Source organism: Solea senegalensis, linkage group LG16 (genome assembly GCF_019176455.1).
Source record: "Solea senegalensis isolate Sse05_10M linkage group LG16, IFAPA_SoseM_1, whole genome shotgun sequence".
NCBI lineage: Eukaryota > Metazoa > Chordata > Actinopteri > Pleuronectiformes > Soleidae > Solea > Solea senegalensis.
In genome coordinates this window covers 5,689,544-5,712,291 of record NC_058036.1, presented here as the reverse complement: position 1 = coordinate 5,712,291, position 22,748 = coordinate 5,689,544, and the positions used below count along the sequence as shown (strand labels likewise).

Here is a 22,748-nt window from a genome sequence, read left to right as displayed (position 1 = left end):
GGAAGGGCAGCGAGTGAAAAGGGAGCCAAAATAAAACATGACGGGGACCGAGCATTATGGTCATAAGGGGAAGGAGGGTGAGAGGCAATTCAAGAGCAGGTACCATGGTCAGTTGCCAAAAAACAATGCACACCAGCTAGGCTACATATTCCACCAATCAAATACAGACTAGTCTCTTTGTCAGATCGGCCTAAATAGATAAGACTCCTTCTCCTGGGTGAGTGGACTGGAAAATGAGGTGAAACTAGATTTTTTTGCATCCTTTTGCGCCGCAAAAACAATGGAGGCAAAGCGAACGTGTGCAAGTAACGTGAAATGTGAGGAACTCCTTGAGAGGCCCGTTGGTCACTATCAATCAAAAAAAAGAGGAAATAAGCTAAAATATCAATAAATAACCACATCACGAACCACAAATTCATGTTGAGACGTTGCACCACTTTGCACAAAAAACCTGTCTGGTGTCGTGTCATGAGTAGCTGTGCATTTTATTTCAAATTCTGAAACGGTGAATCAGTTGTCACATTTTATTTACAGTACTGCTGCAGCTGCTGCATCTTTTTAGTTTTTTGGAAAACCCCCTATTCTGTTTCTTGCCTCTTGGTCGCAAATACAGATCCAAGGTCTTGGGCATAGTTCCATAACTTTATAAAGCTTTTCCCGAATAGCAACATTGTGGATAAACAGCGCATGGATGAGATGCAAGCGCTGGAGTTAAGTGTCAAGGTCACACGAAAATGAAGACCAGAAACAGAGGACTGTGTCCTGGTTTTGATTTGACTGCAGCTCGACTCTCCCTCATCCATCCTTGTATTGAGAACCAGGTTTCCGCGTCATCAACGCCACGGCCGTGACACTAATTCTCAGGCCTCACACGGGGTCTGCAGGTCACTGTATCTATGTTCCAGTCTGACAGTAACCAGCCGGGTCTCCCGGGGCGGTTTCTGAAGTAATATGGGTGAATGGAGCCTGTGGATGCACAGGGTACCCACCCACGTCTGGGTATTGTCACTTTTCCACTATACGGTTTGGGTCGCTTTCCATCACTATAGTACCTCCTCAACGGGGGAGGAGTCACAATAGCACGTCTTTTTAATTTCGCTTGGAACCTCGCCAGAGCAGGCACTTAGAGTAGCGGGTACCAGGTGCTATCGCTAATGGAAAAGCAAAACAAAAACAAAAAACAAAACAAGTGGAGTCGAACCGTGCCACAACTGTATAGTGGAAAAGCGCCATATGTTGGTGCATGACGCTCTCGGGATGAGAGTGGGTTGGGCCTCATGGTGACAAGGCTCCAGGAAATGACTTGGCCTGGATAACGAATAGTTCATCACACTATTTACACCGTCTGTAAATAGTGTGTTGGTACGAGCTATCGGTGACCAATCGGTGCCCTAACGAGGGGAGTGACACAGTCAGTGTGTCACTCCCCTCGTTAGGGCACCGATTGGTCAATACCGGCTGTCAATCACTCAACTTGTGCTGCACTTTATCTGGGTGACATGATAATTTGCAAAATGGACGTCATGTTTCTATTGAGGAAGTCCTGAAATGACAATGTTGACAGAAGTAGACTCATCGTTGCCCCCCAGTGGCTATTCAATATATTGCTACTCCCGGCTTGTCCTCCTCCTGCAAACTGGAAGACTATGACTGGCTTGACTCTGACTAAGTCTACAATCACTGTCATCTTTAAGTTTATTCCCTCTTAGGACTCAGTTCTTTTGAAGATAATCCCATCGCTGACACTGAGTTTGTTTTTACCGAGTTCGGAGGAGTCCGAAAAACAAGGATCGAGTGACAGGAGAGCGGTAAACGCTGATTTAGATAAACACCGTTTCCTCAGTGTATGTCCATTAATGCATGCACAAATGTCTCCCTGAGGACACATCGAGACACACACACACACACACACACACACACACAAACACACACACGACACAGGTCTTGAGATAAGGCTGACCGGTGGTAATTGTGGTCTCTATTACAGTAAACGCTGCTCTCCCTAAGTAAACCACAGTAAATTACATCCAGATGTGAGATTAAAGCTCACTGAGTAGACGGCATGCCCCGAGCAACGCGGCCCCGCCTCCCTCGCAAAGGAGGAAGGAGAAATCCATATTTCCTGATTGCGACTGAGACTCTCTCGTGGGCCGAGGGAGCGATACTGCAGCGATGCAAAAAAAAGGCCTATGAGTGAGCAGGTCACTGCCGCGCGTATGTCCCCACATGCAGACGTCTCATCTACAGAGACACTGGCACAAGCGGGGACTTGAATTCTTAATGTTCGATTGTTGACGTCAAAATCGGCCCCCGCTTGACCAGACTAGATGCTCATTGGCCCCCAGGTCATTTGAGTTTGACACCCCTGAAAAGGAACCACCTGTCTCATGCCACAAACGCAGACACGTTCGTCCTCTGAAAGAGTAAAGTGAGTTGGGCAACAAGACAGCGTCTCCCGTATCAGATTCTTGTGGTTTTATCAGAAAACGACTTCAAAAGAGACATCACCGAAAGAATGTCATAATCTCATACCAACGAGGCTTATCATTGTCATACTTCACTGACTTTCTAAAAATAACTGGAAGTGATTTAGGAGGAATTCTGACTTGTGCGGCTGATTGACGACTATTGGCAGCCAGGTCTGCTTCTGTGGATGCAAGATTTCACTTGTTATGTGCCCAGACACTGAAGGTGAGGCGCTGTACGCACATTCCAGGGGTTTCGTTGTAAGGCGGCGCGCGCGAAACGGGCAGGAGGCAGGTGGCAGTGCACAGAGATGCACGCGCCGCATGTGGTCTGCACAGGAAGTGCCAATAATGCACCAAACGGAGAATGGGGTGCAAAATAAGCATTGGAGGGAGGGAGGGCAGTTACTGGATCATATTTTCCATCTGGTGAAAGAATGACTCAGGGGTTACTATTCTTCAGAGAGGAAACCCAGGTGCTTCCACCGCGGTCGAGAGCCAGGCTCGGACGCGCACGTGACCCCCGGACAAGTGCATGAGAAAGGATCACGGGGGCTTACACAATAACAGAGTGTCAGCTGCAATACTGACGCAGCACCTAACGACGCGCGTTTTGCATAATATCTACTCAGAACTCGCTTGTAATAGCATGTAACACTAAAGTGGCAGCTCGCTGAGCGCTGTGTGTGTGTGTGTGTGTGTGTGTGCTGCCAGGTGCTAACAACCTGCAAAATAAGATTCTGCATGTTTTCCATGTGCCTGCAGCAGATCAAATTTCCTACAGGGATAATAATAATAACAATAATAAAGTTGAAGAAGTAGAAGATTATAGCGCCAATTGTGTCTCATTTCAACTGCAGATTTACAGTAAACTGGTGGTTTACTGGTTGTAAAGACAAATCTAAAGGGGTGAATGAGATTATTTTCAGAAAGAGAAGTTTTATTCCGGAGTATAACTGCTTTTTTTTCCCAATAAAGTCTGGCCTCTAAATGACTAAAAGTATCACTCTTTGATTTGCTGCTCATAAAGTATACGGCACAAGTCGACGCGTCTTTGTCTGAGGTGTCATAAACAGTCTGGCTCATCATATTTATCATTATATTTATCGATTATTGCTTATTTCATGGTAGCTGTGCTGTAAATCCCTGCTCGTAAAAAGCAGAATTATTAAACACTTGGCCTCAACCCCGCGCTTTTTTTAAAGCATGAATGAATAACGACAAGTAAGTGGCACATAATGGCCGTACGATCCCAGTGAAAAACTTGAGACTTTTTCCCCAACAACATGTTTTCTCTTTTCGACTTTGCTGCAAGTCTGTCAGTTTCCTGAGGGAGCTGGCTGGACACACGGCCACCACAGCTGTGTCATGTTGACACTACTGTACGTGCAGGGGGGAAAAAAAAGCCTTTTGGTTACTTCTTCAAATATATTCAAGGTGGGGCCTTGTTTTCCAGGTAATATTTGAGCCAAGAGTGAAGGATCCAGACTTCAGATACAACAGCTCATCGACTTGACAAAGAATCTCTGAAATTAAGAAACAAGCGCCCCTTTTTCGGCTCTGGATTTTGTCACTCCTGTTTTGACTAAGCATGAGCCATGAGCTGCTTATGAGGATTAGTGGAGATGTGATGGTCATGCCTCTCCCATCTCCGCTCATCCTCAACTCGGCAACAGCTGCAGACTCTCTTGTTAGACAATCTGGTGGCTGTGGAGCTTTTGTGGAACCTCGGCGAGCACGGCCGAGGTCCGTGTTTAATACAGCTATAAATGTGGCCGCGGGGTTACGGCGTCGACAGGCAGCAGCAGTGTGTGGAGTGTTACCATAACAGTGATAGATTGCAGGAATGACCTGGTGGGGCGCTAAACATGAGACGCGTCAGAGACAGCTGCCAACGCTCAGCCACCTAAGGGAGGAAATCAGAGACTGAATGGACTCAAGAGCCTGAGTGTTGGCACGAGTCCTGCTGTACAAGCACATCCTCTAACAAGTGTTTCTTACGGCGTGACACATGAGTCCTCACTCCAGTTTCAACTCCATCCTGTTCTGGCACATTTTTAATGAAAGAGACTATAAAAGCAAAGCAAAGCCATGCAAGAGAAGGGAACAGAACAGCTTTGTGCTAATCCGGTGTTGCCTGACAATGATATGAGGAGCCTGAAGTGATGTTTCAATAGAGTTTTCACACACACAAACACAGAGAGAGAGAGAGAGAACTTAAAGCTGCAGTGCGTAACTTTGGTTGACTTTTGTCAACAGAGGGGATGTAACAGTAGTTGCACGCTGCATCCGCAACAGTGCGCTCCGTCAAGCAATACTATCAGACATGACCGAGGGAGCATGTGTGTGTATACACAGGTAGTGCAGGGGTGGGCGGGGTTAAGAATCATATCTCAAATTTTCAAACTGTGTTGTTTTAAGCTACAGAATTCACTTCAAAATCTTTTCATAGGCACTATTACTTTGTGTTTTCAGTCATGCTCCAACTTGACAAAACATAGAACTTCCTGTATGCAGCACGGAAATGACGCCCGGTGACACATCCATACACAGGGGCATTTTGCTAGGCACTAAGTTACAGACAATGACTTAAAACAAATTAGCGTAATGCTTATGCCGTGTTTCCACAACGTGGTCCCGGCTCGTCTCGCCTCGGCACGCCTCGACTCTACACGCGTCGGACTTGTTGCTCATGCCTTCACCTGCGACGGCACGCGTAATATCGACTCAGCCTCGCCACAAAAAGTACCAGGTACTATCGCTAATGGAGAAATAAACCAAAAATAACCGTGCCGTGCTGTGTCAAGGCGTGGAAAAGAGGCTTCAGTATCGTGTGGAAAAGTTGAACCTGTGTCGATCACACTCAAGTACGACGCTTGGAGTTGAGTGACGACGACACACCCATTTCTTTGTAGAACAGTCTCATCCCATTAGGACTACTGTCTGTATTTATATCAAAGGTAAGAGGTAACAACACACACACACACACACACACACAAAAGACACAGGGGGGGGGGCAGCTGGTGCAGAAGAAAATAACTAATGTTTACCGGATAAACACTTTTTCTATCCGTCCAAGGAGCTTGTAAACAACAACTTTTTAACTAAACATCCTTTATATAGGCTGCATATACTCACTCTTTTTTTTCCTTTCTTATATATAAATAAATAAATAAATAAATAAATAAAAAATGGTATCTCACCACCATAGAAACCTGATCTGGATGTAAATCTACACGGAGACAAAAAAGAGCTCCTCATACAGGAGTGAACCGGCTTTCAAAGCGTAATTATATACTCTGGGTAATCCTCGCCAAATAAACGAATGCGTCACTTTGCATCACGAGATCTTCGGGGAGCGATGCAGTTTGTCACGTTCCTGTTTATGAATGAAGTCAGCGGAAAGTGGCGCTCATTTAACACAGCACATAATAAGAATAACAATAATAGTATAGTAATTATTATGACACAGCAAGAAGCAAACAATAAAGTTTCACTGGGGGAAGAAAAAATAAATAAAAACAAAGATGTGGGACTTTGTTACCTGTGCAGGTGTGAGCAGCAGATACAGCGCCACCGCAGTCTCCATGACAAAACCCAGTTTCATTTCGCGATGTCTGCAAGTGGGTGGGGGAGCAGATGGGAGGTGCACGCTCCCGATGTGTCCTCAATAAAAAAACAAAAACAAACAAACAATCCAACAAAAATGGTCAGAAAGTGTCCGGGACGAGAAGATGCGGTCAGAGAAGTGTCCTCTGCTGCTGGTGCGAGGAGGAGTGTGGCGTCCCGCGCGTACAACCCCGAGGATGAACTCCCTGGAGGAATAAAAGGCCACTACTAGAATAAAAGACACTTTCTTCTTTAAAAGAAAAAGAAGTTTGAAAGAAGTCGTTCAAGTGTCGATCCGCTTTAAAAAAAACACACACACACGCACGCACGCACGCACACGCACACATACACAGACACGCGCACACACTTTCAGCTTTCACTGCGGCTCTGAGCTCCAGCCTCCACAAACACACACTTGCCTCTAATTGCCCCCACACTACCTTCTCACAAGCTGGCCATTTAAATCTCCTCCCCTTCTGAGGACATCATGTGTCTTCACTGAACTCACTCATGGGGATTTTTTCTTTTCTTTTCTTTTCTTTTTTTTTTTTTAACTCTCTTCTCCTTTCAGCTGCTGTATTCTGTGATGCTGTAAATGGCTTCATTTTGGATTTCCAGACTATACACCAGGTGATTTAACACCATATACAGACCCACTGCATATCACATGTTCTGAGGAGTCTCTAGGTAAACATTAAACGCGGGTGAAATACTTGTCGCCGTCCCAGATTTTCCTGTGGGATTGCCAGCGTTTAGTGCACTGTTTGCAGAGACTCAGAGGAAGATTCCACTACTGTTGACACACAGAGTTAATCTCCAGTGTGGGACTTCTGTGTTTGCAGAAACCCTGGAACGAAAGGATTCCTTGTGGGCTTCCACACATTCCGTCAACAGTGCTGAGAAGCTCCGCTGCCTCCTGCTATTGTAAAGACCACACACTTGTGAGTGTAATGTGTCTAAACATCTCTGGCAGTGAGGGAACCCTTCTTCTCCACGACCGCTCAGCCCATGTTGAACACAGACAGTCGTGATCTAATTACACTGAGCAACACAACGTTCTCCATGGATGCTCTGGGAAACTCTGGCACAAGACATTGTTCCTTCAGGGAGAGGAACCCCACATTCCTGCTCTTCTCACTGAGCTGTCACTCTGGAACGTTCTGACTCTAGACGTCCACCTTCCTGCTGAATATTGATTTGCTAAACGTTGCGTGAGGGTCGCGTCGGACCGCCGTCATTTATCACGTTTCACTTTTAAATGTATTATCTTCAGAATGAAACAAGTAACACGATGTGATAAGGAATGAACGCACAGAAGCAGGCACATTTGGTGTTTAGCAGCAGTCCACGGTCATGAAAACAGAGTGATATTTGAGTGATAGTAGTAGTAGTAGCAGTAGTAGTAGTAGTGGGGGTAGTAGTTGTAGTGATAGTAGTAGTACTGGTGGGAGTAGTTGTAGTTATAGTAGTAGTAGTGGTGGGAGTAGTTGTAGTTATAGTAGTAGTAGAAGTAATAGTGGTGATAGTAGTGATAGTAGCAGTAGTAGTAGTGGTGGTGGTGGTGCTAGTGGTGGTGGTAGTATTAGTAGTAGTAGTAGTGATAGTAGTAGTAGTGGTAGTAATATTAGTAGTAGAAGTAGTAGTGATAGTAGTAGTAGTGGTAGTTGTGATAGTAGTACTGGTAGTAGTGGTTGTAGTAGTAATAGTAGTAGTGGTGGTAGTAGTGGTAGTAGTAGTAATAGTTGTGGTAGTAGTATTAATCGTAGTAGTGGTCATGGTAGTAGTAGTAATAGTAGTAGGTGTAGTGTAGTGTAGTGTGTAGTGTAGTGCTAGTAGTATCACTACTACTACTACTACCACCACCACCACTGTAGTAGTAGTGATAGTAGTATGGCTTTCCATATAGTAGTAGTAGTAGTAGTAGTAGTGACAGTAGTAGTAATAGTGGTAGTTGTGATAGTAGTATGGCTTTCCATATAATAGTAGTAGTAGTAGTTGTGACAGTATTAGTAGTGGTAGTTGTGATAGTAGTATGGCTTTCCATATAATAGTAGTAGTAGTAGTAGTAGTAGTGGTAGTTGTGATAGTAGTATGGCTTTCCATATAATAGTAGTAGTAGTAGTGACAGTAGTAGTAGTGGTAGTTGTGATAGTAGTACTGGTGGTAGTAGTAGTGATAGTAGTAATGGTGGTGGTAGTAGTAGTGTTAGTAGTAGTAGTAGTATTTCTACTAATGGAATTATTGAACAATGTATATTGCATAATACTGTTTTTTGCAGCCAGTGTCTCAGATAAAGTATATAAATAAGGTAATCCTCGTCTCATACTCATCATCACAGTCATTAGCAGAAGTTCATGTTTGTGTCTGAGTGGTTTTCAGTGGCTCAGTCAAACATCAGGGCTTCTCCTCCACACTCGGTGTGTTTGATTGCAGAGATGACAGAACTAGATTCTTAACACCATCTCGGCGTCTGCTCAGTGATCTATCGGCGTCTTTAACGGTGCCACAGCTGATCGGGCCTAATAAGACAACTCACGTTGTTTGCTTTCTAAACACAAGCTGACAAGGCAAACAAACGTGCAGCTTGACTGATATCTTACGCCAGCGGAGATGGACGTCAGAATGTGAAACAACCTTGGGGCCCACACTGCTTTTACTAAAAAGCAGATAGTGATACCCGCGTGTTTTGTCTTGATGGAGTTCCTCTCATTAACATTGCATGTTCATCTTGTTAAAATTTTACTCGGCGCAGACACTATCAAAATGTCCCCTTTATTTGGGTTTCAAGATAAGGCTCCGTGATTGAAGGAGTGTCAACCGGTCGATCGAATGAGTCCTTCGCAGTCTGCAGTGTCAGTTGATGTGTGCACCAAATGGGCGGCTCTCAGGAACTGGAGTGCCAAAGTAAGCACATTTCCCTTTTGCTGTTGACCCCTCATTTTCCCAGATTGCTGAGTAAAAGGTAAACAGATGAATAACATTAATGATGTCCATTCATCATGGTTGGGGCGGCATTGGTTTCCTCCACAGTGGGGCCTTTAAGGGGAAGGTAGACAGCCGGAGAGCCCCTCTTTGAAGGATCTCATTAACAATAGTTAGAGCCCTTCAGGGAGACCGCAGTTTCTGCTCAAGACAGAAGTTAATCATTGTAATTCGTCGAGATTAATTCACACTCGCGCGCGTATCGCCTCATGATGAGGACCAACCGTGTCCATTACTGAGTACACATGTGAGACACAACAACCAATAATAGAGATGTTAAAATAAACACAAGGGAAACATCCAACAGGAGGATTGTGGGAGATGGTGTAATATGATTTTACTCATGTTGAACCACCTGGACAGCAGACCCAAACAGGATATGGACACATTTAACACCCAGACCCTCTTTTCCTGCCATTAATTAGCTGTGACAAACCATGAAATCCTTTCTTTGCACACACACTGTATTACTGTGAGGAAAACTATAGCCTATTTGAAATCTGGCAGTGTAATAGGAAGTGCTTAAGCCATGAGTAAAAAGCTGCTTACTGTTACCTAAGGTATTAAGCATTATATCACAACAAGTTCTTTCACCTTACAAACACGTCAAATCCTGTTTACACCGAACATAGCACACTGACATATTTTTGTCTCCGGCATGTTTTCCAATGTTGGTCAGGTGTCGTCCTGTTTTCATGCTCATTGTTTTTGTGTCGTAGGAAGCCAGTCAACGCGGTGACGGACAATTGGAGGTTATTTTAGCCGGGAAGTATCATGAATTAGTCACTGTAGACATCTCCAAATAGATGCAGCTGTGTCTTGGTCACCAGTGGCAGATGTTTTAATTGTTCGCGTCCCAAGAAAATATGGTTCAAGTAATTCCGGATAGCATTCAATTTGTTTTCAACGACATAGTGTTGAGATGAATTGATTTAGCTCAAGTGCAGACGACTTGGAAACTTTGGTGCAGGTTGCACCACTTTTATTCATTCACTGAGCAACAGTGCTAGCTCCTAGCCACCTTTTTAGGGCCAAAAAAAATCGAGCGATATCCATCGAAAAGATAATGGAGGAGAATATCAATTTATTGACCGCGTATGTTTGCCTCTGCCTCCGTAGGTGGCGCTGTATCGCGCCATAAGCTAGCGCGTATTGAATCACTTTCCTGTTGACATCACAGAAAAACAAGCAGCTAACGGCAAGATGGATGCGCGGCTCTTGCAGTTGCTGCGTGGTGCTGAAAAAAACGCCTTAAGTGGGGGTGGAGTGACTCAGTGGTTAAGACCGGTACCCTGTGTGCGAAAGACACCATGGTCGCAAGTTCGACTCCACCCCTGGCTGATTGTACTCAATTCCATTGTAAGTCGCTTTGGATAAAAGCGTCTAGTAAATGACATGTAATGTAATACGTGCAGGAGTAATCGGACTATGGATCACATTATCCAGGTATGTTAGTCCGACTATGGCTGGCTCGAATTTAGTCAGACTAACGTTCTTACATGACACTGAGAAAACCAAATTGTTGTCTTATTGTCTTAGTCCGACTAGAATCGTACTTTTAACGTATGTAAACAAACTGATTGTTTCTTTTTGTTCCATGCCATGCTTCTTTAATTATGTTCTTTTCCCGGTCTGATTTTAAAGCACATGAGTCAAGAACGATGATGTCACAACTTGGTAAATGTCACCACTTGAATGCACCATTGCATACACTTTGTGTGTGGAACTGGTTAGCATAGCTTAGCATGAAAGCTAGACAACTAGTAAAAGTAAAATAATCTCCAATTTGCAATTTGTGGTTAATGTGCTGGGGCTATTTTAGACAAAAGGTTTTGAATAAAAGTGTCCGTCAAGTTTTGGAATTACAGAATGTGTTTTGTTCAAATACCAACAATGAAAGTGTTAAGTGAGGCTAAGCTAATTGCAGGCTATACTAAGTTATACCAATACGCAACACTTCCTTTAATAGTTTCAATCCTATTCAATATATTATATTCATATTTAAATGTGTGGTTTTTTTTCATTAAATTGACATTTCACACAATAATAGCAGCAGCAACAGCAGACAGGAAGTGGACTGTTTGTTTAAGATAACATTTCATTACCTTCACAAGCTGTGAGGACGAGGTCCTGCAGTTGGTAACAGAGCAAAGGGAAAAACGGCGCTGAGGGTGAGTTACTGCGCGTCGTGTCACCGCCAGTTATAAAAGCCGTTAGCTTTATAAATGAAGAACGAGTGGCGCAAACGACGCGGAAGTGGTCCAGCAGTCACAGAGCAGGTTGTAACTCAGGCCTGTGGTCGCACTCTAAACTCCATGCTCTAAACTCCATTAAGAGGTCCCATATGTGGAGCACACTCACAAGTTCATAGGTTGACACTGTTGGTGGTGATACATACGGATACATTAGATGTTTTTAACATCTCTCTCATGTTTAAACATTCCTTTTAAATAATAACCCCCAGAATGATGTTTAATGTAAATATAATGTTAAAGCCAGCAGGTGTACTCAGAATACTATGTAAACACACTTCGCCGCGAACCAACAAGACCTTTTTCAGCTCTCTGACATGTTATTAAATGAGATAAAAGAGGCTGCGGTTCATGGAGTTTTCCTTTTAATAGTACATGTTACGCTGAGATTGATTGGCAGTGAGATTAGATTTATTCCGAGACGTTGGAGACAGTTAAGTAAATATGAATTAGGCGGCAAGATTTACTGGACTGCACTTGAACGCCGCTGTTTATTTCTTTTAAAATCTTTAAAAAAAAGTTTATCCCCCCATCAAGGACTGTGTGGAAGATTTTTAAAAGATTTCCTCTGGGAAAAGTACACACATTAGCAACAATCACCAACGTGAACAAACTGACAGTAGCTGTAATTTCTGCAATGGTTGCTTGTTAATGATGCTGCAAAAACAAAAAACGATTACCCAGCACAATCTCTTTTTTAATTAAACTTTAATAACAGGTACCTTAACTTAATTGACGTAATTTTAAAGGGTTTGTAGTGAAATGACCCTAAAAGAAAACATTACAAAAGTAGGCCATGGCCTGAGCAAGAGTTAGGTGAAGTTCATCTGTGCTCAAACAGCAGCCAAGCCAAATTGTGCACTGAGATTTATTTGTGTAAAAGACAAATACATTCACTCAAATAGCTATAGCTTGTAGAACAAGGAAACAAGGAAACAAGGAAATGGGAGTCGAGCAGGGAGAGGGTTAGTGGAGGTCAAAGAGCCAGGGAACGTTAATAACTTGAAATAATAAATAAGACTGATGGGAATTTGGCTGGAGCGCCATTTATTATCATCAGTACATTCACTCTGGTTTATAAAAGAAGACGACGACAGAGCTAAATGCTTCATGGCTACTGTGCACTTGCTCGAACAGGAGACTCACCGAAGGACAACGTGTATATTTGTTTGTTTTACTCCTGCGATTAAGTGTCTGCTGCTGGTCTTGCTGCCAGGGAGATGGTGGAGACAACCAATCCCAGATGGCGCTCTGCCCAGAGGGGACAGACAAATGAGGACCACCAGAGTTGGGTAAAACACACAGACAAGTGACACTTGGTCTGCAGAATGAACATGCATCGTATTAACCGACTTTAGTGGATAAATGGAGGTCTGACCCAAAGCGTCTTTTTGAAGGAATGATTTGTTCGAAACTATCAAAATATATACGCAAACGAAACCTCACATGATGTTGATCTGTTAGTCCGTCACGGCTCTACAACCTTTTGCTTTCCTTATTACATTTGCAGAGATTTCAGTAATCCGCTGTGCTTAGCTGAACGGATCAGAGCCGAGACACTTGGAAACCAACTGTGAGGTCTTTCCAATACTCATCTCTGACGAAGAACAGGACACCCGTCCTGTTTGTAGTACCGTGGCATCCCAGAAATATCACGTGTGATTACAGGCGTGATTGCTTTCAGACTACACAAAACCACGTTTCCAGTGGCTTTTTTACATCCGGGGCAATTGGCTCGGGAAATGATGGAAAGCTGTTGTTTGACAGTCCCGGCTGTAAGATCAACAAAGATCAGAAGGTCTGACAGAGTTGGGGGTTTGAAGGTGTTGTGATAAGCTTTGAACAGTGGAAGGAGCTGGTGTTGAATGAACACAGACCACGAAGTGACACCCCCACACCCTGAACCGTGAACAAGTGAAAATGTGCAGTGCTAATCAGGAGAAAATAAACAGAGCACCAAGCCCTGGTATCATAGTAACCGTAGAGGAATGGCTGCAGGGTGGTGAGGCCCATCATGAGACACAGCTACATCAGTGGCGTATTGACTCGTAATAGGAGAAATTCAGTCAGGACCATTGTGGTTTCTATGTTTTTCTATGCACCAGAGTGTCACAGCAATGCAAACCGAGGTTCACTCTATCAAATTGGCTACTCTGGACTAGAGCCAACGAGGCCTGAGGGAGCCTGCTTACAAATGGTGAGCCTCGGAGGAGCCAGAGTGCTCTGTCTGGGGGACTCCGTCCTAATCTCCAGAATCAGGGGAATTTTCCCATCGAGATGAGAAACAGATGGCTCCCTTTTTCTGTCTTTGCGCTTGTGCTGTCGCACCGACTCCGCGTCTGCGTCCATCCCCAGTCGAGGCAAACCTGGCCCTCCATCCCCCCCGGGGACTAGGGGAGGAACATGAGCACCATGGGAAGGGTGGCCGTCCCCTGGCTCGATCACATGACGCGAGGCGCTGCCTTTAGGTACGGAGCTGTGAGCACATGGAGCCGTTCCAAGAGCTCCCAACTTTCTCATGGAATAACACAAACAAGGCAATTTGACAAAAACGTCATGCTGCGGTGTTTCCCACTTAAGATAGACAAGCACTGTGGGCTAGCTTGTCAAGGCGGACTCCAGCTTTATTGTTGTTGTTTTGTTTTTTTTTTGCAGCGCTCAGCATGAACTGATTGGCAAGAAGAAGAATCACGGAGAACGATCGCTTCTCATCGTGACACTGCAGCTGGGACATTCGCTCTGACTCATGCACCTGCACCTCCCTTGAGTCCTGCTCCGACTCCCATAGGGTCCAACCCCTTGGCTCCCTCGGCTCAGCGATGACGTGCATACTCTGGCTCGCAGCGTAAACAGACACTGACGAACTTTGGGCCAGTCACCGGGTGTTTGGTTGTGGTCTGTAAACACATCAGCATGAGGAGGAACAGGAGCTCCCACTGGAGATGAGACCGACTGACTATCCTGAGGCGAGATATAGGGATGCCTGTTAAATGTCTATGTTGCCGTGCCATCATCTGAGATAAGGGTTTTTTTTCTTTTCTTTTTGGTATGAGGTTGTTTTGGCAGCTTGGACAGCAGGGCAGCCTCTGTGGTTAGAAAGATCAAGCCCATACTATTAAAAGTTGCAAGGTCAATTCTCTGACCAAGACACTGTATCTCCACGAGCCTCTGTGATGCCGCTCTGCAGCTGAGCCTGTTGCCCGACTCATGTTACACGAGCAAGCGAAAAAAGAAAAGAAAGGAAGAATCTGAAGAATAAAAAGGATAAATGTTTGGAGTCGGGTGGATGTATTACATAATACAAATATGCAAAGCTCAAGCCAGCACATATGAAACTGAAGCCTGAGTCACGGCTGAAGGTTACTGAGTCCCTAGCATTGTTAATAAGGTTGTGTTTACATTCTGCGGCTCACTGTTTAAGCAGACCTGAATGACCTGGGATTAAAAGGAGGCTAGTGGTGGCTTAATAGCAGACACACACACACGCCCTGTCTCTCTCACACACATTCACATACACACAGACCAGTCAGAAATGATTGTGTGCTTCATATCAGCAGGAGAAATAGTGGAATGCATGTGTTCTGCCACAGAATTACAGCTTCCTCATCACTTGTAATTTGGCAAATTCATATTTAGTAAAAACATATTTAATAGCCACCAGGGAGCAACTCTGGCAACTGGTTGCAAAAAGAAGTCCATTTGAATGGATGTCTATGGGAAAATGACCCTCGGTTAATGCTTGATTTACAATGTCAGCAATGATTTTCCTGACAAGTTAATGTCCTAAGGTCTTCTGCAATAGAGCACGGTGCACGTTTTAAATATTTGGTCCCATTTAGGGAAGATTAGACGGAAGAACTTGGCTCATGCGAGGGCTCGTATGTGACGTCGGTGAATCTCCGGTTGCTAATTGTGAATCTTGAGGTTTCCTTGCGAGATTTTCGGGATTTGAAAGCAGAAAACTATCCTGATTTGTCACAAGCACCAAAGTGCAAATCACACTTCAGATATTTGCCTGAAGATTCTTCCTAATTGGTCATTTACACAAAATTTGAAGGTAAACTTCAATGCAAACACATTTCCCGTCTTACTGTGCCATGAAAAACATGCACTCACACATACACTGTGATGTTTGGTTGAACCAGGACGTCAGTGACAGTTTGGATTCTTGCATAATTCAAATGTGCTGAGTCATAGAGTGACTGGCTAATGCAGCGAGTAAGAGATTAGAGCTTTGTGAGACAGCATTTCCAGACAGATGCCATTGACAATACACTCAATGGTGCGGATTAATCAATAATATGTCCCCTGATGTCAACATGAATTGACATAAAAGGGGTTTTCTAATCATCAGCTGCCCTTGTGCCCACGATCGAAGACGAATCACGGCCTCTTCTTTACACCTGCTCGTGTATTCTTCCAACATACAAAAGCGAGCACTTACAGTATCGGACCCATCTATCATTTTTGACATATTTTGGAACGAGACAATTGCCACTCGGCTCTAATGTTCCACCGTCTAAACCGGGAGCCTCTGCGTTTTGCACTCCGCTACACCTGGCTGTAAAGAAAGCAGCCAGCACGCTGCAGATGGAGAGATTAATTACACAGTGCGATGCGGGCGATTTATGGGAAACTGTCATAACACGCAGACGTGTATATGCGGGAAGGTTTTGGAAAACTGAAGGGGCCATTATCCGGGATTCAACGCAAGAACTCAACCCAAAGGGGGCTCCCATGTCCCGTAACCAAGCAGTCCCCACATCTGTCGCCTTTGATGGTGCAGTTACAAGTGATTCCCCCCCGCCCTCCCCGGTCATCTTATTATTATTCCTGCCTCTTCCTGAGAGAACATATTCCCACACTGCGACCAGAGATTCTGTCGTGACTCTGTCCACTTATACCACGGAGATACCCAGCAGCTTTATGGCTCTGCCGGGGGCGAGGTTAGAGGGGGGAAAGGGGCTCGCCGTCCCGAGGGACCACCCACTCCTTTCTCCAAACCTTACTCCCAAACCTCTGGTCCAGCTCTCCACAAGCGTCCGAAATGAGAGATAAACTCTGACAAATGGTCTCTGTCAAGTAGGACTTATATGATTCCAGCAATATCACTGGTTGCCCCCCTCCCCCCTCTCTCTGTTTCCCTGAAAGAGCTCTTATCAATGTGAAGAAGTCATTGAAGGAAATGCCAACTTAACTCGGGGAGCCTGCACACACTGCTGTTCATCTTCTGTCCACCGTGACAAGGGATTTTAAGGGGTTTGGGTTGCCCGGCTTGCCTCGTAACTATTAAACATGGGTGCCAAACATTGTGGCACTCTGGATGGACGGTGTGGCCCCCGGGATCAGATTACAAGGGAGCAGCGCAGGCGGAGCACAGAGAATTTAAGCAACGGGATCAGGCCGAGCTCCGCAAAGCATGGGAAATGTGCTCATGAATTGACAGACCTTTTTTACTCTGGGCAGGAAACACAGATGTTGCAGATGTTGAACAGCTGGCGCACATCAGACACTACAGCCTGGGAAATTAGCGAAATTAAATATAACATGGTAGTGCATGCTGAGTTTTAACAGCCTCGGATGTAAACAGCCACTGTGTTCATTGTCAAACTGAAAGTGGAATTGATCTTCACTGTGTCTGTGTCAGAGAATGAGAGTGGGCATGTTCCACCCACTTGTTCTAAAATATTCTGGAGGGCACAAATGACCTCCGAGAGCCGCATATGTGTTTCCTGCTGTGTGGAAATGAGAAGGAAGCCCAGGAAAGTGGAGCAGGGGAAGAGACGGGAGCACTTTGCAGCTTCACAGATGCAGGAAGATACGGGCGAAAAATACTACACTCATTGTCCAATCCGAAGCAGATGCTATCCGAGATGCCGCGATAGACGCAAGCCAAGAGTGAATCTCTTGAGAAGCGAAAGACCTCGTTTGACAAGGAATCTTCTTTCCCATGGCTCACAGAGGACAATTTAATATGCAATTTGGTGCTTGATTTGGTCAATCTTGTGCCGTTAGTTAGTTGGTTTGTGTGTATGAGCTTAATAAAAGAACGCATACATCTTAAGTTGACCATAAAGACCTGTATTGGATAACAGAATCCGAAACATCTGTTACTCTGTTAGTCTCAACTACAGATTTAAGTCTGAGATTCAGCCAAAAAAACAAGAAAACATGTAAAACATCCTTCGAAACATATATATTATATGTATATTATAGTCTGTTTACAAGAAACATTTGGAAATCATTACATGTCTTGTTTAAAATTCTCATAAAATTCCCCCGGACAGATGCTTGTATTGTTTTACAAGCACCTGTGTGAAGTACATAAACCATGTGACCTCAATAGTCGCCTTTGAAAATCAGCATCACATCAGTGCTGCATTATTTCCCTCCACACATTCTCAGACATTTTTATTCAGAGTTATCATTATATTATATTATATAATTACTATTATAATTATAAAATAATATAACAGTCGAAAGAAAACGGAAGGGGATGCCGCCTTTGTTACTTACGGCCCCGAACTTTGGAACACGCGACCCCGAGGTATCACGGACGCCAGCTCACGAGATATTCTGTTTTTACTCTAGCCTTCAACTAGCTCCACCCTGTGCTGTGTTTTATTTGCACTTTTAGTTCATTTGGAAACACTTTATATTAAAGTAAACATTAACTAGGTGCTTACCAACATGCATATAAGTAGCATACTAGCCCTTTATTAGAAATGATCAAGCACGTATCAACACCTTAATCAGGAAAAATCTGAATTCATGTGGTAATAGAGGTAGAATAAGGCTATTTAGAACAAGGTGTTAATACATGCTTAATAATTACTAATTAAGGGCTAGTATGCATGTTAGTAAGCACCTAGTTAATGGGGACTATGTGTACCTTAATACAAAGTGTGACCGTTTATTTTGAAGTTAAAACAGCATGTGCATCCCTTTTCGTTTTAAAAGTTTATTTTGCTGCAATCCTTGTATGTGAGGTACTTTACAAATAAAGTGTGTTATCATTATTACAATATACAGAATTAAGACACACAATGGTGAACAGTAATGGAGCTTTTCTCGTCTCGATGTCCACTCAAAGCTGCTTAACGCTTTACACGCTGCCTGTTGTTTCATATTATTCATGACTGAGCATCAACAATCAACTGCCAAAGAATGGCTTGGATTTAGTTCAGTTTAGTTTTAGACCGTATAATGTATTTTTGCCAAATGCAACATCAAGTAAAAAACCCAGAGATGACAATACATGCAGTAATAATATCCACATGCACTAAGTCTGATTTTTGGACTGAATGATGTCAGTGATGTGAACGTGTATTCACAATCCAAAGTGCGTCACACTTAAATCATTCGTGTTGTCATAGATAATTGCAGCCTCGGTTCACTTCTGCCGCTCCATGAGCTTCAGCCGTTGCTTGCCAACATGCCCGCTCATACATTCAAATGTCTGTCATCGTTAACCCGCGCCATTTTGAGCAGATCATACTGTTTCTATAATCAGCACACTGTATGGTTAGATTGTATCTGGCCCACTTTACAAACTTGGGGGTTTTTTTTGGATTGAGTTCTGCTCTGGGAGACCTGGCAATTGTTAAAACAAATCACTCCTAATCTCGGTTCCCAGAAAGCAGCTGGGAAATGCCATGTTGCCGTGCTGCTGGAGCGCCGGGGACTCCTCCGCACAGTAAATTCTGTTTTTCATGAGGTGCCAGTGCGAGGAAATCTGGTCAGATCACAATGAACACTGACACTGCAGACGGAGGGTGGGAAGCTGCTGAGACTAGAGTTATGAGGCCGCTGATATTTAATATAATGTTAAAGGGTTCATAGCCGAGTTCGCTCAGTGAAACCATAACTGCAAATATCTGAGGGGAAGGGGAGTGTCTCTTCAATCCAAAGTTCATTTTTAGTTCATTGGTGTCAATCATCAGCATCAGGATTTTATCTCATGTCCAATCTTGAATGCTGTGTTTCAAATGTCCGACTTGCTCCGTCTTTAAATTTAAAGCTGGGATTACAGTTTAACTTTAAATCCCCACAGTGTATACGCTATACTGTAGTTTTAGTGTCAAAAGAATGTCAATCTTAATTGGACGTGATTCATTCGTGAGAAAAGCAACACTTAGTGCAGATTACTGGAATATTTATTGCTTATGGAGGCGTGAGGGGAAAAAATGCTGTAAATTAAGAAGGATTCCACAAATACAAATACTAATAGTTTATCAAATAGCAAAATTTAAAGAAAGAGACTTGGCCGGTAGGTTGTTTCAAACATACAAGGCAGAAAATGTCTCTAGTCTGGTCAGGAAATGACGTTTATGGAACAGAATGATGGTGCAAAATTAATCTAGAAATCACAAAAACAGACAGAAATGAAATAGAATTAAAAAAACAATCGAATATTAACAACCGCAACTACACCTCTAGACGAGCTTATGTATAATTAAATGTTGAATTTAACACATCGTGACAAATGTCACTTAATTAGGGCCGCAACTAAAGAGCATTAATTTTGAAATAATTGATTCATCCAATTACTTTCTCGATAAATTGATTCATTAATTCAGTTCGCAAAATGTCGGAAAGTCCGGGGTCAGTGTTTAGTTTTGTCCACAAACCAAATTGATTCACTTTTCATGATTTCTATGTTATGGAGGAGCAACAGAAACCAGAAAATATTCACATTTAAGACGCTGAAAGATCAGAAAACTTGAATACTCAAACCGTTTATCAAATTAGTTGCCAATTCATTTAGTTATCGATGTGTAGGGCCACAGTGTAGGGCCACAGGGCATCAACGGAGGGGGGGGACATGAGGCCCTCTGATCTAACAGAACTAACCACAGATCTTCTGTGGGTGTAATCTGACTTAAATCCCTCTGTCTCTCCATGTGACGCACTGGACGCTGTTAAGATCAGGGATCTGTGCGGGACCATGTCTGGGGTCGATGTCCTGCTGCAGATTAAATTGGGGGCCAATCGGACGCCTCCCTGATGCTATTGCATGATGGATGAGTTGACTGCTCGTATTTCCCAGCATCAAGGGCAACATTAACCCTTTAACACCGTTTCCACAAAATGGGTTAGGATTCTGAAAGCTGAGAAGTCAAAGTCAATATGTGGTAATTACGATAATTAGTTCATTAATTAATTATCACAACAAGCCCACGAATCAGCGTTTTCGTCAGAGTTGGAAAAAACCTGTGCATATTTTTCATTTTTTGGCCTGTTTTTGTTCAAATATCAAATTTAACACGGCGCTCATGTTCAACTGCAGTGGTTTTTCCTTTTTTGTTTTCTTCATTTTAAACTGTTAATACGCTATTTTAACATGCAGTACGCTGCAAATAACTGCCAGAGATTGAAAGTTATTCTGGAGAAATGGGGCAAAAGCACCTAGTTACAGGACATTTTCTGGCCCTGTCATGGTTCAAATATGCAGACGGGCATTTTGAGGCTTAGGGTTGCAAACTGCCGTCTGCTACAGCCAACTATTTCAAACTCTAACTCATCACTCCTGCACAATTTTGCACAGTTTTGCACAGAGAACTGCTCCGTTATCTGGGTGCCACAGGTTTCTGACACTTGTGAGCCGACGCCACTGCTGGACATGGTCCGCTCTAACCCCAAAAAAGGGGAGGTAAGCACAATGTGCCTTTCAGCTGCCACACTAAGTTTCCTTGGACGACCACAGTGTTCCCTGTTTCTTTCAAAAGAGCTTGAACAGCACATCTTGAAACCTCAGCCCGCCGTGAGATCTTTGCCAGGACAAGACTTTGCTGATGTAGTATAACTACCCCCCCGTTCCCAATCTTGCCATGGTGTGTGACCTGTGACCTGTGAAAATCCCTGACTTGTGTATCTAGGACATTTTAGTATGAAAAGAGCCACTTCTGTCCCTGCTCCACCAAAAGGAAATGAGTCTGGAGCCGCAAAAAAACCATTTGACCCATAAAATGAAGATAATAACATAAAAACGTTCTCCTCCTCAGACAACAACTTTAAAATATGTATGTAAAGTACATACATATTGGATCCACAGAAGCTTACTTTAATTTAAAACAGTTAAGTATAGCATTGTCTTTGATAATAGAACATCTAGAATAAAGAGAAGGTTTTCACTACTCTGTAGTGGAATCTGCTCTAATTGGAGGAAATACATGACTCTTGTGTCCCCCTAGAGGCCGAAGTCAAAACACTCAGTGTAAAATACACAGATATAAATCAGTTCATGATGTGTAATCTTCAAAAATCAAATCTATAATAGAAAATTAAATTCTGTGCATGATGTCTCATGTTCCTGACTTAAGAGGACTTTTTAATTTATAATAATAATATTCATCACATTTATATACAGTATATAATTATAGTGCAAATTAATGCACCTCAAACTGGAATATGTTAATTCTTATAATATATTGCTCAGAATGGAGAATATCTTCATTCTTATTCAGTGAAAATAGTTCCAGAAAAATACATTTGTTTCCTTCATAACTCCTACACTCCTGCACTCTATCAGAAAACCTTTTTTTAGTGTTGCCTTTGTTTCTGTTGTTTATTGTCACTCTTTAGTGCTTGTAAAAAAAACAGCAACAAAACAAAAACAAAACGTGATTGTGTAATTAGCAGGTTGACCAGAGGGTGGCGCTCTGGCAACAGCAAGAGTGGATTGTGAAAGTAGTGAAGGATAAATGAGTAAAGCACCAACAAGAGTCTCACACATCTGTCTAATCTAAAGTGATACCTTTATAAAAATCTATTTTCAGAAATTAGACTTTTATTTAAAGCACCTTTTAAACAAATATAGTCGTGTGTGTAACCCCCTCAAAACCTGGCTTAATGGCAGGAGAAATACTTCAAGTGTATTAAAGCTGCTTCGAATGAAAACCTGTTAAAAACTGCGATGAAGACGGCGCAGCATGATTATTTATACTAGTAGCTCGTAGGGCTGAAATTCAGTAATGTGAGAAAAAGCAACCATTCATTCAGAGTTCATGTGGTGACACGTGGTAATAGCTGCGTTTAGTCCACTTTAATATTTAATGCAGTGTTTGAATTGCACTGCACGTGACGAATGGGAAGTAGAGAGAGATTCTAGCTGTGTTTAGAATGGATCTGGGTCGAGTTGGTTCATCCAAGTGAATCAAACCTCTCGTCTTTTATTGTGTTTATTACAAATGCTCATGTTTTTGATTCAGAGACGGTCGTTCATTTTTTCATCTTTTGTTGGGTTTTTATGACACAGTACTTAATGATTATGAATCTTGCATCTGGCAAAAACTCCATATTACAAAAAACTAAAACCAATACAAAACTAATTAAAACAAAGTCATTTTAAAAACAAATAAAAACTAAAACTAATAAAAAATCCCAAACTATTTGAACATTGGTCACAGTAGGAAATAGTTAATGAATGAATGAAGACTCA

General features: G+C 43.0%; 1 protein-coding gene across 2 annotated transcripts in view; it reads right to left on the bottom strand.

The window, feature by feature from the left end:
- The window catches only part of pgfb (placental growth factor b), a 36,635-nt gene that overhangs the window by 5,720 nt on the left and 8,167 nt on the right, over nt 1-22,748 (bottom strand). Inside the window, exon 1 of one of the 2 annotated variants that reach the window (XM_044048081.1) lies at nt 6,010-6,720. The exons of the other annotated variant lie outside the window; for it this stretch is intronic. Coding sequence (XP_043904016.1) covers nt 6,010-6,072 — 63 coding nt within the window. The 5' untranslated portion in view covers nt 6,073-6,720. Of the gene's footprint in view, nt 1-6,009; nt 6,721-22,748 lie in introns of those variants that run through there. 2 annotated transcript variants of the gene reach the window in all.